The sequence below is a fragment of the Physeter macrocephalus genome, chromosome 19, assembly GCF_002837175.3.
Source record: "Physeter macrocephalus isolate SW-GA chromosome 19, ASM283717v5, whole genome shotgun sequence".
Lineage (NCBI taxonomy): Eukaryota > Metazoa > Chordata > Mammalia > Artiodactyla > Physeteridae > Physeter > Physeter macrocephalus.
The window spans coordinates 6,327,048-6,343,658 of record NC_041232.1 but is presented as its reverse complement, the minus strand read 5'-3'; the positions used below and the strand labels follow the sequence as shown (position 1 = coordinate 6,343,658).

The 16,611-nt window shown below is 40.5% G+C and overlaps 1 protein-coding gene across 1 annotated transcript in view; it reads right to left on the bottom strand.

Annotated features, from left to right (window-relative positions):
- PITPNB (phosphatidylinositol transfer protein beta) overlaps positions 1-16,611 on the bottom strand; it is a 60,576-nt gene that overhangs the window by 13,040 nt on the left and 30,925 nt on the right. The window contains exon 8 of the mRNA XM_024120514.3: positions 7,113-7,190. Within this exon, the coding sequence (XP_023976282.1) occupies positions 7,113-7,190 (78 nt within the window). The remainder of the gene's footprint in view (positions 1-7,112; positions 7,191-16,611) is intronic.

The window sequence follows — 16,611 nt, the reverse complement described above, 5'->3', positions numbered from 1 at the left end:
GCGGAGCGGCTGGGCCCGTGAGCCATGGCCGCTGAGCCTGCGCGTCCGGAGCCTGTGCTCCGCAACGGGAGAGGCCACAACAGAGGGAGGCCCGCATACCACAAAAAAAAAAAAAAAAAAAAAAAAGGTAAAGAATGGTTGGTCACCAAAAGATAAGAATCAGGAGTTGTATAAAAAATAAAGTCATGGGCTAACAGAAGAACCCAAAATGATCACCCATCTCTACACGATTTAAATTTCAGCTGTAATACTAGCTCGCTGTGAAATGTTTCCAAAATTGTATTTAAATAGTTTGTGTATTCACTGAATTCCTTACATTTCACTTTTCTAACTATAAATGAAACCCCTAAGCTCAAATCATGTTTTTAATTTAACGACACATATTAGGTTACTCTGAGGTATGTGGATGAGGCCTAAGGGAGAGTAATGTATACTGAAGCCACACAACATAACTAAACAAAACGCAGGGTGTTTAATTGGAATGGTGAGCAATCAGCCCATGCTCTCCACAAGAACTAGTTCCTCATATCTGTGACAAACAAATACATACAAATGCAAAAGAGGGGGAAAAAAACCACCCAAAGGCATTCTGCAAACTCATTTCCTAAAAATGTCCTCTCACAGCTTCATCCTACATGTCAACTGCACATAACACTTTTTCCTATTTAAAATGTGTTGGGATAAAGACAGAATAGGTATAAGCTACATCGAACCAGCGTTAATATTTTGCAAGGACACAGCAGTTTTTATAAGGCTCATGCTCCCTTCGTATTTCAATTTTTCAATTTTAGGCAATCTGAACGCTCAATTTCAGCTGCTGGTTTCGTAATGTTAAGTTTCCAACCCAGACTTCACTAAGAAAGTTAAAAATAAATGCACCGCTGGGGCTGTTGCCAGTGCACCCATCAGTAAATATCAACACAAGATTACAGAATGTATGTGGAGTACGCGTCCTGAAATTTCAAGCAAAGCCTGATGTACAATTCACAGCCATTCCCTCAATTTGGTTTAGATTTTGGTAGCCATTTGGACAGACCAACACTGGACATTATATTCTCTGTAAGTACATGGCAAGTCCAACACTGATTTTTATTTGGTTTAAGATAGTTAACTTGAATTCAGCAAATACTTACTAAGTATCTGTAAGTATCTACTATGAGCAAACCCCACGCTCAGCACTACACATATCAAGTGAGCCGGACACAGACCCTACGGCTGAGAGTTAGGAGAGTGACGTGGGGACGAGGAGGTGGGGGAAGGAAAGGAATATGAACCCGTGAACCGCCACCCTGACGCAGAACACACCAAGTTCCATGAGCAGGTCATCAGCAAAGGACTCGGAAGGGTTCAGGGCAGGAGATTCCTAACTGGTTGGGCAAATGCTAACTGTTAAATGGAAGAAGTAAATGTGGGATAAAGTTCAAAAGATTAATCGTAGGTTAAACTAATTTCACAAAAATAGACAGTAAAGCTTACTGCCTGTGAGGGAATGATCAGTCACATTTTCCATGCCTCCAAACTTAGTATTTTTGTAGCTCACACCCATTTTACTAATCAGAACTTTACTAAGCATGTGCTTCATGCCTGTGTCCAATTACTCCAGGAGTGACACCAAGTACAACTGAAATCACAAATTCACGCTTCAAGTGAAACTCATGAAGAAAACTTTATGGCCCTGACAGTGTCAGGAAGACACTCCGCAAGAGGCCCATCCTGTCAAATCACTCCTTGAACCTGAGTGAGACATCCTATCCGTCCACACCTAGTCCTTCGGCTCTGCCCGAGAACAGAGGCATTCGGTACCTGAGATAAAGCTAGAACGAATCATGTACCGCTCCTGGGGCACTTAGCTTCTGGAAGACACAGAACGGCTTTTTTGGTGTCCTCTTAGGAGTTGCATAATTGATACATACTAAGAGCAAAATGCCTATTTTTTATACTGAATTAAAAACCTAGTTGCCAGGCTTCCCTGGTGGCGCAGTGGTTGAGAGTCCGCCTGCCAATGCAGGGGACGCGGGTTCGTGCCCCGGTCCGGGAGGATCCCACATGCCGCGGAGCGGCTGGGCCCGTGAGCCATGGCCGCTGGGCCTGCGCGTCCGGAGCCTGTGCTTCGCAACGGGAGAAGCCACAGCAGTAAGAGGTCTGCATACCGCATTAAAAAAAACAAAAAAAAACAAAAAAAAAACAAAAACCTAGTTGCCAAACCAAGTACTCAAAAAAAATGAGCCATGTTCTAAGGTCTGCTTTAGTATACATAAGCCACAGTGTGGTCAACTAGAAACTAATTATTAAGCCTCTTTATACCACCCACTATGGGGTTTCAAATGTGAGACTACAGGGAGGGAGCACGTTTAAAATGCCTTCACATCCCTCCTGGACTCAGAGCCAGGTCTAGATGAAGACACAGGAGAGTGCCCTCAGCCTTCCTCCTGGGGCGGCTCAGTAAGAGACAGTGCTCATTAGCCTCTAAAGGATGAGGATGGATGATCTGGGCTGCTTTCCTGCCGGTCTCTACCTCAAAGAGATTTCCACAGAGGGGTTTGAAATTCTCCCTCATCCCCTACTTCCATTCTTCCCATCCCCAGCCAACAGAACCTTGTGGTATCTTTACTTTAGGCCACAGACAACCAAAACTGCCTTCTTTTCACAGGTGTTGGGGGGAGAAGAGAAAGGAGTCTTGGCAGCACAGCAGGAAACAAATCAGCATCCCCATAACCCAGAGATGGCTGCCCTCCACCGGCTTGGAGAATGCAGAACGGCCTCCGCGGTAAGTACAAGAGGAATCTAAAGCGTGACCGCGCAGGTGAACTGTACAACAAACTGCTCTGCAAGGCCAAGCTCCAACTGCCGGAGCTTTTGCATAGAATTGAATTAACTGACATACAAGACAAACTGCACGTGTCTTTATGATTAGAAAGAGAATATTTATATAAAGATATATAAGAAGTTAATACAAAAGCCACCACAATTTCTGCATCAACTTCTTTACTCGACCTGATCCCCTAATACCCCAATGTTCAGACACCATTGAGTCTTCTGAAACATGTCAAGCACTGTAAGGGCTCTGCAGATGCTTTGGCAAAGCCTCTTACAAAGACCTTTATAGGCCTAATTATTAACTATCATATATATGTAGACATAGAGGCTGAAGTCTTCATGAGGCATCTGGATTAAATGAAGAAAAAAATGAGACCTTGCCATAATCTTCAAAAGTGTTGTTTCAGTTGGTTAAAATGACAACTCCTCACCTCATCAGAGAAGGCAAACTGGAGCTAAAGGAATCCACATGCAAATGGGTAAACCATTGGTATTGGTAGTCATACCAACATCACAACCCCCGAAACATAAAATGAACCAAAACATGGACACGTGCACACATACACACACACACATGCATGTGTGGTGCTACACAGAAGACATTTACATCCATGAGAAATGCACAATTTTGCCTTGAAGCAAAAATCTTTATAGGTCATAAATCACTCTCCTATTACTATGCAGTCACTTAAGTGTTGAACCCTAAATAACAAAATATAATTCACGTGCTCAGATTTTAAAAATTCTTTTTTTAGAGGGAAAATGAATACGTATACAACTAAGGTCTGCACCTCTGGGTTTGTAGTTTTAAAAAAATAAAAAACATATGTATCATACCATAAACTAAAAAAAAGTCTGTACTCCTAACATATACAGGTAATATGAAAATCTATTCCCTGGCAATCCCGTGATCCCCTGCTAGCAAAGGCTCTCTAAACTGTGTGGCCTCTGCTTTATGGCTGACCCGAGTCAAGCACTCATTAAGCACTCATAACCACGAGGGGTAAGGACAGGTGAACCAGGACATGTTCAACAATCCCCAGACACCAGAACCAAGGGAACTCTGGACACCAGACAAAGAAAAGGAATAACTGTGTCGTAAATAGGGTAGCATATTCACTGACCTCATTAACCCCAGGAGATGACAGGATTTTTATTTTTTATTTTTATTTTTATCTTTATTTCCAAAGACAAAAGCATGACAACAATGATAAAAGGTACCATTTATTGTGCACTTCCTCTCTGCTGGGATTATAACATTCATTATTTAGTCCTCACACAAACCTTCTGAGGCAGTTACTAATATCATTCCCATTTTAGAGGTGTGGAAACCGAGGTTCAGAGTTAGGGTAGAGTTAGGGTTAAGTTATTAAGTCACAACTTGTGATAGATTCACGATGGGTTTTTAATGGATCTCGCTTAGTGCCACTGTCACCTAACAGATTCCCTGACCACTGGAAACGTATGACAGGTATTAAGAGAAGTATCAGATTCTGGAAAATACCATGAATAAGAGAGCCACACAACTGCCATGATGCAGGAGGGCAAAATGGTGCAGATTGGTGAGCCGGGGTCTCTGGATTAAGAGCCAGAATCTGCTATGTCTCCATGCCTTACACATCTCTGTGACTAGCACTGAATCAGGTGCTACAGAAATGGCAGACGTTTCTCCTGTAACTATTATCCATGTTTCTCTGGCCAAGTTTCTAATCTATAAAGTGAAGCAGCTGTATTTACCCCACAGGAAGGTTGTGAAGATTAAATACAACCTTGTATAATGCCTGGCACCAAAACAAAGCTTCTTTTCCCTCATCCAGTCTGGTGCAGACAAGCAGTAAATACTGCAGTGATTCAGAAGGAAAATATCACTGTGGGATAAGTAAAGGAAAGTTTCAAAGCGATCACGGGGTGTGCACTTAGCTGTGACTACCCTTTGGAATGTGTGCTGGTAAGGTGAGTCTCCGCTGAGGGGCATGGAGGGCCTCTGGAGCGGCAGAGGAACCACCAGGCAGCACTCAGACTGGGGCATTCTTCTATACGATCCTGGGTGAGTGGGTCCAGAACAGGGCTTCTTCTTCCTTTTTGCCTTAAGTACCATGTATTTCTTCCCTATTCTCATATTTCAGAAGTATAGAAACCTTCAACTATTATCCTTCCCTGGTGCTCCCTTTGGTGCCAGGCAAATAGGGCCTGCTGAACAGCTGCAGGAGATGCTGATAAGAGCAAGTCAGTCCACAGGTTCCTGTTTTTCTGTATGTTGTATCATCAGCTAGTCAATCCTTCTTACTCTTTAGTTTCTATCTCAGCAGTAAGCGATACTTTTAAGGCCAGTGTTAAATCTCAGAGAAAAACTTCTCTTCTGACTTACTCTTGACTACCTGAGTTATTTCTGAGATCACAGTAACTCACTGAAATTCAGTTAAACAGTAACCCAACTTATGAGAGTAGCTGCACCTACCATCTTTTGGCTCAAGTCAACAACTGACAGGCAAATAGGTAGAATGGTATCACTACCAGCCAGCACTCTCCCTGAGAAATAAGCTATTGTTTAACCCCCTCAACACACACACACACACACACACACACACACACACACACACACAGAAAATGGGGCAATAATTTGCTATACTGCAACCTGAAAAAATGCAAAATTTCACAATTTCTAAAAATGAAACCTATTCTAGAATTTTAAGTAACCATTAATGGATAATAAAAGACAAAGCAATGTTAGTTAACAAGGTAAAAATCATAAATAAAAAAGCAGTAAAAATCATATTCCAAGTTCCTAAAGGTTGGAAATCAGGTAAAAGTCATAGTGTCAAACTACCCTTGCTGCCTGTTATAAAACTGGTTAGGAGGTCCTACAGGAAAGATGTGCACCCAGACACAATAGCCCACCACATAATATAGCATCACCTTTTCAAGTTTATACCTGAAAAACTGAAAATTTGAAGAAAATTCAATATTTAATCCACCTCCAAGTCTCAACTTCGTGACCCTCTATTCCCTGAAAAGTATCATCAGCTAAAGAGCTGGTACTTATTGGGGCCAGAAGGCCTTTGAGAAGATATGGCAACCTTAGAAGCAGACACCTGTCTGCTCTAGCACAGCACTCTCTTTTAAGGCCAGTGTTAAATCTCAGAGAAAGGCTTCTCCTTTGACTCAGGGTGAGTTCTAAAGTTCACAGTGAGAAATCTTGAAAGGGGTGGGGAATTTTTTTTTTTAATCCATGAGAGTAAATTTAGAACATGCATACTGAACTTGTTCTTTAATTTTTTTTTTAAGTGACATATATCACTTTCTGGGTATTACAAGTCTCTAGTCATGGCCATTAAACTGAGAGAATCTTGAACCAAACACTATCCAGAGAACAAATGTGAAGATAATTATGAATCATTTCTTATAGAAGAAAGTCAGACTCATTCTTCATTTTAATTGATGTGCAAGACTGTCCAAAATAGTCCAACACCCATGGAGAACCACTCACTGGGTTCTTCTTGTGGGGCTGTTACAGTAATCCCCTATCTGCAAGCAACAACTAGCACCTAGACATCATTTATCGATGACCTGTGACTGGCTTCAGCATAAACAGATTGGTTACCAAGTAAAACCCTGTTGGCGGAAAATCTGCTCTGGGCATGTTTAGGTTTTTATGCTCCTCTTCTCCTGTCAAATTAGCTGTAATAACTTGCCATCAACACATTAAGCCTTCTCTAAGGGGCTGTCATTTAGTTTAGCGGATGTCTTTAAAATCCATTATATTTCTATAGCAATTTAAATTATTACCTTAACATTGCTTTTCTTACTTCCATGAATAAAGTAAGGATGTGCTTTTTATTAGAAAACAACTACTTGCCATCAAAATTGTTCTCTGGTGCCCTGCTTTCCGAAATATAACTATTAAAAGGCCAGGAACATGAGACCAGGGAAGGGGAACTTGTTCAGTTTTTACTAAGACTAAATTTAAACTATCAACCTTCATTTAACATGGATTTTTGTACTGCTTCAAGTCTCAAAAGAGAACGTTACAATCCCCAAAGACGAAATCACTTGTCTCTTTTAAGAGTTATCAGAATAGCATTATGCTGAAAGTGACAGCCTGGCTCTGTTCTGTTTGTTAATGCAGCACAGACTTGCTGGCCAACTGCAACTGGCTGTGAGTCCTTATCGCAAATAAAACTATTTTTGTGCCATTTCTGTTTTTCACTTAAACGTCACCAGCTCTTCCAGACTCAGGACCTGTCAAGTGTTCTGTTGCCAAGACTCTGCCTGTCAGAAAGGTCAGCATCCAGTACCTTCCAGTTGGGTCCCAAAGGGCCTCTCTTGGTTTTGACTGACTGGAATAACGCTGGGTCTTCATCAGCTTTGTAGTCCTGCAAAGCAAAACAAAGTCAGAAGCAGAGAAGAAAACCAGAGAAAATTCTTTAACCTTGCCAGAACAGCCCTTTGCAGCTACTAAACACATGACAGAAACTGACGGGGCTTACTGTGCTTTGCATAAACGCAGGAAAATGTTTCTATACGATATTAAGTTCTCAGTTTGGTTCTCTTTGTTTTAAGCTTTTACCTTGTAGCAAAACAACTACATAATAAAAAGTTATAAAAGTCCTGACTAACAGTCCACCATGACTGGTTGCTGGATAGCTATCTCTAAGAAATCTTCCAAAACTTTTCAACGGTTTCAGCATTTTGATATACATATGATCACACTCAAGAACTAAAGCCGACCCATACCAGTTTTCACAGCACCCACAGACGAAGACACTGGGCTCTAACGCCTGCTGGAGAGCAACCACCACGACTGGGAACACCGATCAGAACCACGGACGCTGTGGCGTCCCCTTGAGCTCTGCCACGGCTGGGTCTGTGGTGGATGCCTCAGTTAGGAGGCCAGCCACTCCAAAGCCTTCTTCGTGGAGAGCCATGGGTACACAGGCAAACCTTAAGGACTACACTCATGTCAGCCCTGCACTGCCAAGTGAGGTGAGCTAGGGCTTTACGACTCCATATGGGACTCAGTTATATCATGCCATAGGGAACAGCCCTAAATCTAGGCTTTATAGGAGGTTTTGGTGTGTAAATTGTTTCCCTTAATATCCTCTTTCTGATAGAATGGAAAACATGAAAGGAGTAAACCTTTTTAATCCTATCTGCTTTACAAAAGTTCTTTTGTCATTACACACAATCTACAGACAGAAATAAAAAACTACTTTTGAAGAGCTAACATCCAGATTTAAAAAAAGAAATGAGTTGTAACAGTAACAGTGAACAGAGGTCAGTTGAAAATACTACAAAAGGAGAGCCCCTTTCTTCTTGAGCAGAATTTTTCAACCAGGGGTCCTTCACAGCATTTACGTAGGGACCACATACTTTGAGAAAAATGCCCAGACAAGTCAATATGAAAAAAAATCACTGTTTTAGAGATAGGGGCAGTGCAAGCACTGAACACATGCCAAAGCATAATACAAACTTTCAAAATCAAAGAAAACATGCTGAGAAGCAGCCAATCAAGACTCAACAGTTATTCAGTAAATGCATATGACATGTTAATAATTCCTAAAGGGAAAGTTATAAATAAATTATGTGAGGAAGGAGAAAAGTGAGGTTCGGGTAGACAACAAAACTTTAAAGAAAGATAACTGGGCAAATGTGTGACCTTGAACTCCTAACCGCTATCTTCTAAGAAGCTACGAAAAGGCTCCCCAGAGGGTTAAGACGATTACACAGGCAAACTTGGCTGGCCATGCTGGGCCTTACTGCTAAAATACACAACATGGCGCAGCTACAGGCACGAGGTCAGTCAGCACTGTCCAGGAATGACAAACTGGGATGAGCCAACTGCAAGGAGTCAGATAACTGGAGTTAGTTGGTGTGTCTGGGCACAACAGCAGAAAGTTCAATTACTGTCAGCTAACATGAATGCTTAAATTCCAATTTAGAACCGCACCCTAAAAATTAACAGCTTCACTGCTGACTGAGAAAAGAATCAACTGGACAGGTGGTCTCAAGACCTGGATTCACAGTGAGAAATCAGCTGTCCTACTAACAAATGCTTGTAACCCCATAACACATTTTCTTCCAGGTCAGAGGCTTGGAAACCCAGAGATAAGCTCGGTTTCTTCCAAAACTGAAAATATTTAACATTATATCAAATAATCACTTTTGACATCATCTCCCTCGACTCAAGGTCTATTTATTGAACAGCCATCACAGAAAAGGTGCATTACATATGCACCATGCAGTGCACAGGATGCTAAGCTGAGAGGTAGTCTAAGGGATCTAAGGACACAAGGAGAGCCAACACCTGGTGCTGGCTCCTAGAAAATCAGTCTAGCTGGGAGCAAAGCAAGAGAGACAAAGAATAGGTAATCGAAACCCCAGGGACTGCATGTTGACTGCCAACAGAGAATGGAGAGGAGAATTATAGAAAGAATTGAAACCAACCGACACCAGCCAAGGAAATGTATTTTTAAAATGAGTTTTAACATCATGTTTAAAGGTAGAAAAATCTTACTGCTAAAGAACACTGTGTTAAAATTTTTTATGATAAAATTTTAATTATCTGTATAATGCCCAGAGGTCTGACCAGTGTTTAACATTTAACAGTTCATCCCATTTGAAGGAAAAATACTTCCTTTTTTCTTTTTTACTAACTAGGATGTGACCTTACTGTGGGCATGATGCTCAAGTTTTTGTTTTTCACAAAATTGAAGATATTATGGAGCCTGGCATGAGTTGAATAGTAAACACCACATTTCCTGAATCTAAGAGGCTGCCAGTTACAGGATGCTCCATTATTTTATGTACCGTTAAGAAGGAAAACACTAAGCCAATAAAACATGCCACAACTGGAAGACAAATCTGACGAAATAGAGACTGTAGAACTATCTCTGAGGATGCTAAACTCACCAGCTCCAAGAGAAAGAAAAAACAAAATCCACAAAACAAAGTATACACAAGTATCAGTAGGGCTGACAGTATACAATAAGGGTAGTACATAAACCAAGGCAGAACTCATTTAAGAAAAGCGAGCTTGGTCTAAAAATTGTATCAGCATAAATTATTTTCATGTAGAGGTAAACTAATTAAGGGGTGACTCACCCCAGGAGGTGGGTCTAAGCATGATTACAGCAGCAGTGAATGTGAAAATGTAAGTGGTTGGATTAGATGGACTTTTGGACAACACTCCTTTCTCCTTCCTAACCCCACCCAGCTCCATACCAGGGTGACACCTTAAGGGATTTTCAACACCTATCTGACATAGATTAATTAACTGAAGAACATGGAATAACACTTTAAAAGTTCTCCACTCTGGACCTAATATACTGATCCTGAAAGTTTATTTCCGAGCCTTCATTATTAGTGCTGTTCACTGGATAACTTTTCTGAATTATGGATTCACAAAATTATAGAGGTGAACTGCACCTTGAAGACCACCCAAGTCGCTTCAATGCACAAATAAGGAAACCACAGTCCAACAAGAAGGTGGCATGGCTCACCTACCTGAAGACTTGAACACAAGCCTTCTTACCCTCTGTCCTGGGCTCATTCTAGTCCAGCACACAGGAGGACAGCAGAAGGATGTCCACAAAAGCCAGATAAGCAAAACACATTTCAAAAACACCAAGAAGCAGCAGCACCAGAGATACCAAAGTGGATTTTCCTATAAGGCATGAGTGTGTGCATATAAAATATCACACATACACATATATACGTATATCTCCAAAGCTAAGTCTTCCCTCTCTGCTTTTTTCTCTCGAATACAGAGCAGCAAACATTAAGGATATACTGAAAATGCAACAAAACCCAATTATTAACAATAGCACCTTAACCTTGACAGATGAGGATAATGCATCTTGTCAAAACCTAGGAATTTTTTTGTGCTTTTTAATGTTAGTTTGATTACGTAAATGTTTAATCAGTTGAATTAAGTAGCAAGATATTAAAAAGCAGGAAGCAGGTGTGGTTTTAACAACCTCAGTTTTGTATCTCTATAACAAACATTTAATTTTTTGAACAGTATCGTTTTTGCTACAATTTTATTGTTGGGTAGCTAGTTTGGTCTTTCTGTATATGAAAACCGGCCAATTTATATCCGTATCACAATGAACAAATATATTTCTTCATGTATGACAGTTTCAGCATACAGAATGCAACCTCCGCTACCAATTATAGCTGCAAATGAGCAATAGTGTGGAATGAGACAGCCTGCTGGCTTTGTTAGTATTCTGTCTCCTTTGGGATCCCGTGGGGAAAGGGGAGGCTCTGATGAAGAGAAGCCCTTGGCTCATGGTTTATTGTGCTTGCCACCAGCTGCAGACTTCTCATCTCATTAGTTCTTTTAGAATACTGTGGGTGAAGACAGCTGTAGCCTACTTGAGTCTTCAGCTCCTGGGTATTCTGAAGGCTGAATTTGCTATGCACTTTCTGTAATCCTTGGGAAAAAAAAAGAAAGCAAATTCACTAGGCCAAGGAAATGTATTTTTAAAATGAGTTTTAAAATCATGTTTAAAAGTAGAAAAATCTTATTGCTAAGGTGCACTGTGTTTAAAAATTTTTATGATCAAATTTTAATTGTCTGTATAATGCCCAGAGGCCTGGCCAGGATAAGGAAGGGTTTAGTAAAACCATCATTATCAAGTTAGGTGTAATGTCCCCAGACACTGCTTGCTCCACCAATGCTAGTGCCTGAACAACAGAAAAACACAATGGTATCAGCATAAGGTAGATTCAGATAAGTGTTAATACAGCTCTATTTAATTGAAAACTCTTATTTAAGTAAAAAAGGCAAGCCAAGACACCCTTTGGAGAACAGATAAAATAAAATATGGTAAATAAATGGATTACTGAGCCTCCATGCTAGAGCCACAGAATACATTAATTAAATTCTTATAAATAACTGTTTTCTGTCACTGGAATACAAAAGTTGTGCTACCTCTTGGGTGTACATCTGTTACTCACTACAGTTCTCAATAGAAACTCTCAACAGAAACCAGATTCATTTTGAAGACAAAGAATATTAGTTTTATGAATCTTTTAGCATAGTGGCTGTGCCCCAAAATGCAAGTAAAAAATCTGTGCTGAGCCAACCCAATGTCCTCGAGCCAGACTGAACTCATGATTATAAATGGGGGAGTGAGCAGGTGATGGGGGTAGGCTGGTAAGAGCTTCTTAACAGCTTGTGGAAAAATCGAGATGAGCTCCAGATACCAGAAACTGCTTAAAGAACCATAGCCTGGGTTACCACAGGTGAGGTTACAGTAAACTAAGGAAAGGAAGAGTGCCCAATCCACATGCATTAGCAACTCCTTGACACCTGCTCTCCCCAAAGAGAAACAATTCTACAGGGTAAACAAAAACTTGAGAGAGATATTAGGATCCTGCAGCCTGCTGTAAAATGCCTTCCTTTAGCACAAGATGATTAATTAGGTGTCTATTCAAATAGCTCAAAGATAATCATTAAGTTTAAAATGCACAGGTATTGCTGCTCAACTCAGCAAAGCTCATTTCTTCTAATCACATCCTAAAAGTAAAGACCAGGATGGGGGAAAGAGCTGAATTAAATATGTAGATAAACAACCAACATCATTTATTAGCACTGCCCTGTATTTTCCAGTACTGTGGCACTTAGAAAAAAGGAGTTCCCAGATCCTATCACCATTGACCCAGTGCATAGCTAACTGGAGCTGAGAAAACTCAAGCCAGACTCTAAAAGGGAAGCCCATTTAAAAAAAAAAAAAAAAAAAAAAAAGTTTGCATTAAATTTGCAAGTAACAGAGGTGTAAAGAGAAAACATTTACTAACTTGTTTAAGAAACTCATTCCAACAGTTATTTTCAAATAAGCAGTTTTCTTTCCTATTTTTAATCACATCTCCCCAGTGACTCCTCACCCTTTCAGGTTCCCATAGAGTACCATTAATGTAGTATAAGTAAATGTCATTAATTCAGGTCCTACCACCTTGGAATTCATAATAATTCGGACAGGGGGTAGACTGAAGTTTATCTTTGCATGATCTATGAAAAAAAGATTTGCTACACAAATTAATAGAGTAACAAGATCTCAGGAGGGCTGTTTAAACAGTTCAGAAGTGTTTTAGAGCAATTCAGAAGCATTCATTTGCATATAATTATTATGCTAATTACAAATCATTCTTATCTATTCATTAAAGCAGATTCCCAAAGGACCACTAATTGTCAATAACTTGTTGGCCTAGTTTCTGTTACTGAATGTACCTCAGAGGAACAAAACTGCATTAAAAAATATTCTCTAATTCAACACTCTCATTAATCCTTACTGGCTTTCCACCAATGAATCCTTAAAGCTGAATTTTTAAACAACTGCCCTGTGAACTGAGAAATGCAGTCAAACCTACACACCCAAACAGAACACTTTCTTGTAATCTTTTCAATCTCATAGAGATGCTGCACAGAGACCTGGGGTGGGCGAGCTTGGCGGACTGGGGAGGGGGACAGACGCTGTCAAACAGAGCTCTGTGCTGAAAGGTGGCCACAGCCTAGGGCACTGCTGGGCTAGAGCACAGCTAGAGAGTAATCGCCTCCTCCATTCCTTCTCATCTTGTCCAAATCACAGCCAGAGCCTGCCAACACTGTCATGTTTATGAAGGCAGACCCCCAAAGCCTTTGGAAGGTTGCAAATTGATAGAGAAAGAGAAAAAAACTCAGAATTTCAGTTACGAAAAGAAGTTACAACCAAAAGCCTGATGTGACAGACTCCATCTCCTACAACCTGGCAGGGAAACTAAATAGTTGGACTCCAGAGGCTGGGTTCCAGGACAGCCCAGGGCTGGAGGGTACTCCCCAGCCCTCCTCTCTCAGGGGTCAGCAGGCTACTGGTTTGGATAAGCCTGTGTTTCATACACAAATATACAATATATTTGTTACTGTTACATTATATTTATTATTATATGTTTATATAGTATAGCATTTAAAAATGAAGACATTTTAAACTCTTAAAACCAATGAAATAAGTTTCAACATACCAACAAGTCAGTTTTATTAAAGATGATTGCTAAATATATATTTTAAAATTAAACCGCGTATGCCTAAGACATAAACAATATGTTTAGGAAAGTTCTGCTTAACATAAATGCATTTATTTCCTTAAATGACAGTAGATCACAGAACATATTACATCAAATTCCTTAAACTAAAATGGGAATGTCCTTTTGAAAATTCACAGGGTGAGCCCTCTCCAGTAAAATGTCCATTTTGGTTCATTATTTGGGCTTCAGGCACAGCTGAATCTAAATCCCAGGACCCCATTAATTCCATTAGCACCAATTTAACAAACACTAAATGGGAAATAATTGCAGAAAAAATTTTAACTTTTTTTTTTTCTTTTTACAGCAAGAGCAAAATCTGATAAGCAGCATCATTCTTGCTACCATTTTAGGAAAACTTACTTATGTTCCAGGCACACACTTTCTCCTAGTTCACCCTCACAAACTTGGAACAAAGTTACTAACATTGCCACTGGGGGTGAGGAAGTGAAGTTCCTTGCCTAAGTTCACGGTGGCTGAGCAGAGCCGGGACTCAGATGCTGCTCTGTGGACACCCAGGCACCACGAAACTTTACTGCAAAAAATGTGATGTGATTTACACTTCATCACTTGATAAGACTCAAGTACCCTAAGGGATGTTTACTCCCACTCAGTCTAGAGAACCTCTCCTTGAGGGCTTTACACTGCTGAAAAGGGCTTTTATAAGGAATAGACTTTAAAAACTTGATTTGGAGCTGTTTATGCTAATTTCTTTAAAAATATCTGCCGTTAGCTGCTCAAAAAAAAACCATTTTCTAACTCTTACCAGACAATTTCTCCCCCCAGGAACTACTTCACACCTGACCACCTCCACCACCCTCCCTGCTTTTTTTACTTTGAAATCATGGAAGAGATTAGAAGTAAACACCAATAACAGGTTCTAGTGGAAAAAGTATTTTCTGCAACATAAACTCGTACACACAGAGTTTTCAGAGAAATTTTAAAATTCTTGCTAAGATTTAAGCAAGCATGAAATAAGCAATGTGCTCTTTTCCCACAAGAGGGCACTGCCATCCAACTATGCCTTCAAATACACAGGACATTCTCTAAATCCACCACTGGATGCAAATCTAAGTGTTCCAGAGTACTTGACCATGTAAGGCAGCAGAATAAAGTGGGAAACATTTTCACATTTCTTTTTAATAAGAACCATGCTTAAATTTATTTGTATCTTCTTTGAGAACGGAGAAAAGAAAAAACCCTCTGTAACTCACTACAAAAAGGATCTTGACAATGATTTGCTTCACAGCACAGCGAAGGGAGATGAGATAAGCCTTTGACAAGTGAAGTTTCTCAAGCCAAAGCAAAACCACCACTACCTCAAAACCTGTACTTGAGTTGTTCTGTTTCTTTTCCAGAGGTCAAGGAGGCTACTATTACAAGTCAGGAGCTGGATCACAGCTCTCACCTCTTTATGATGCACACACTTTAATAAAGAGCGTTTGGAGCTCTTGCACATATACCGGGGATAAGTTACACCCTTTCAAGATAGAAATGAGTGTCTAGGTTCATTCTAGTGGCAGAAGGGAGAGGCACTCTACTGGGTTGAGTGTCTGCTCATGCTAAGGAGACCTGAAGCATCAGGCAACCACAGGCTCCTCGCACTTGCTGGAGCCCGGCCACAGACTTCCAATAAACAAAGGCTCTCTTCACGGCTGAAGAATGGGGCAGCCACAGCTCCGGGAGGCAGAAAGCCCTTCTTAGGAAGTGAGAGGCAACAGCTGGAACTGAAGTAACATCTAAGATGCAGGCGCTTTGTGAAAGCTGTGACCAAGAATGAACTGGAGTGATGGGCAGCACTGACCATTTAGGGTTATCAGCTACCAATGGTTAATTCCGAAGTCTATTAGATTGACCCCAAAAGTGTCACTTTTGTGGCTCAAAAGCTGACAAATATTAACAATTTCATATGGTCTGATCAAATATTTAACTTTTTCCAGCCGAATTTCATCATGTTTCTGATTTTAAAGAGAAAAAAATTTTAATCTTATAAAGATTATTTAGAAAGCATATTTTATGATTCTTACATTTCTTTAAAATTATGAAGTTTTTTTTTAAAGGCAGTGCAATAAAGCATATGTTGCCAAGACTATCTACTCAAATGTGTAACATCTGGGTACTGTCTCACAGAATGTCTGATCAAAAGAAAAGATATGCCCGAATCCTTCCTAGAGCACAAGAAACAAGCACTGCTTAAAAGTGTGACCAAAACTTACATGCCTAAATAAATTAAAGCAAGTTTCATCAGCTTTCCATGGCTGACATTTAGGAAAAAGTATGTTTAAAACGAGCAGTAACTTTAAAACAATACATACTCATGGTTTAAAACAATTATAAAGTGCCAGATTGTTCAATACTCAAATAATGGAATGGTGTTCAAAGTGAAAACAGCTAAATGGGTGGAAACGGCAAGTCTTACATGTTCATTTCCAAAGGCAACCAAGATTTCAGAAAATCAGAAACAGCTTAGCATACTCTGCTCTCAGCTAAAATGGGCCCACCAAATATATTCGCCAAACAAATGGATCATAACCGGAGGACAAACGGTCAGTGCTGGAAAGAACACGCAAAAAGCACAAACTTTAAAAGCCAATTCAGGGCTTCCCTGGTGGCGCAGTGGTTGCGCGTCCGCCTGCCCATGCAGGGGGACCGGGTTCGCGCCCCGGTCTGGGAGGATCCCACATGCCGCGGAGCGGCTGGGCCCGTGGGCCAGGGCCGCTGGGCCTGCGCGTC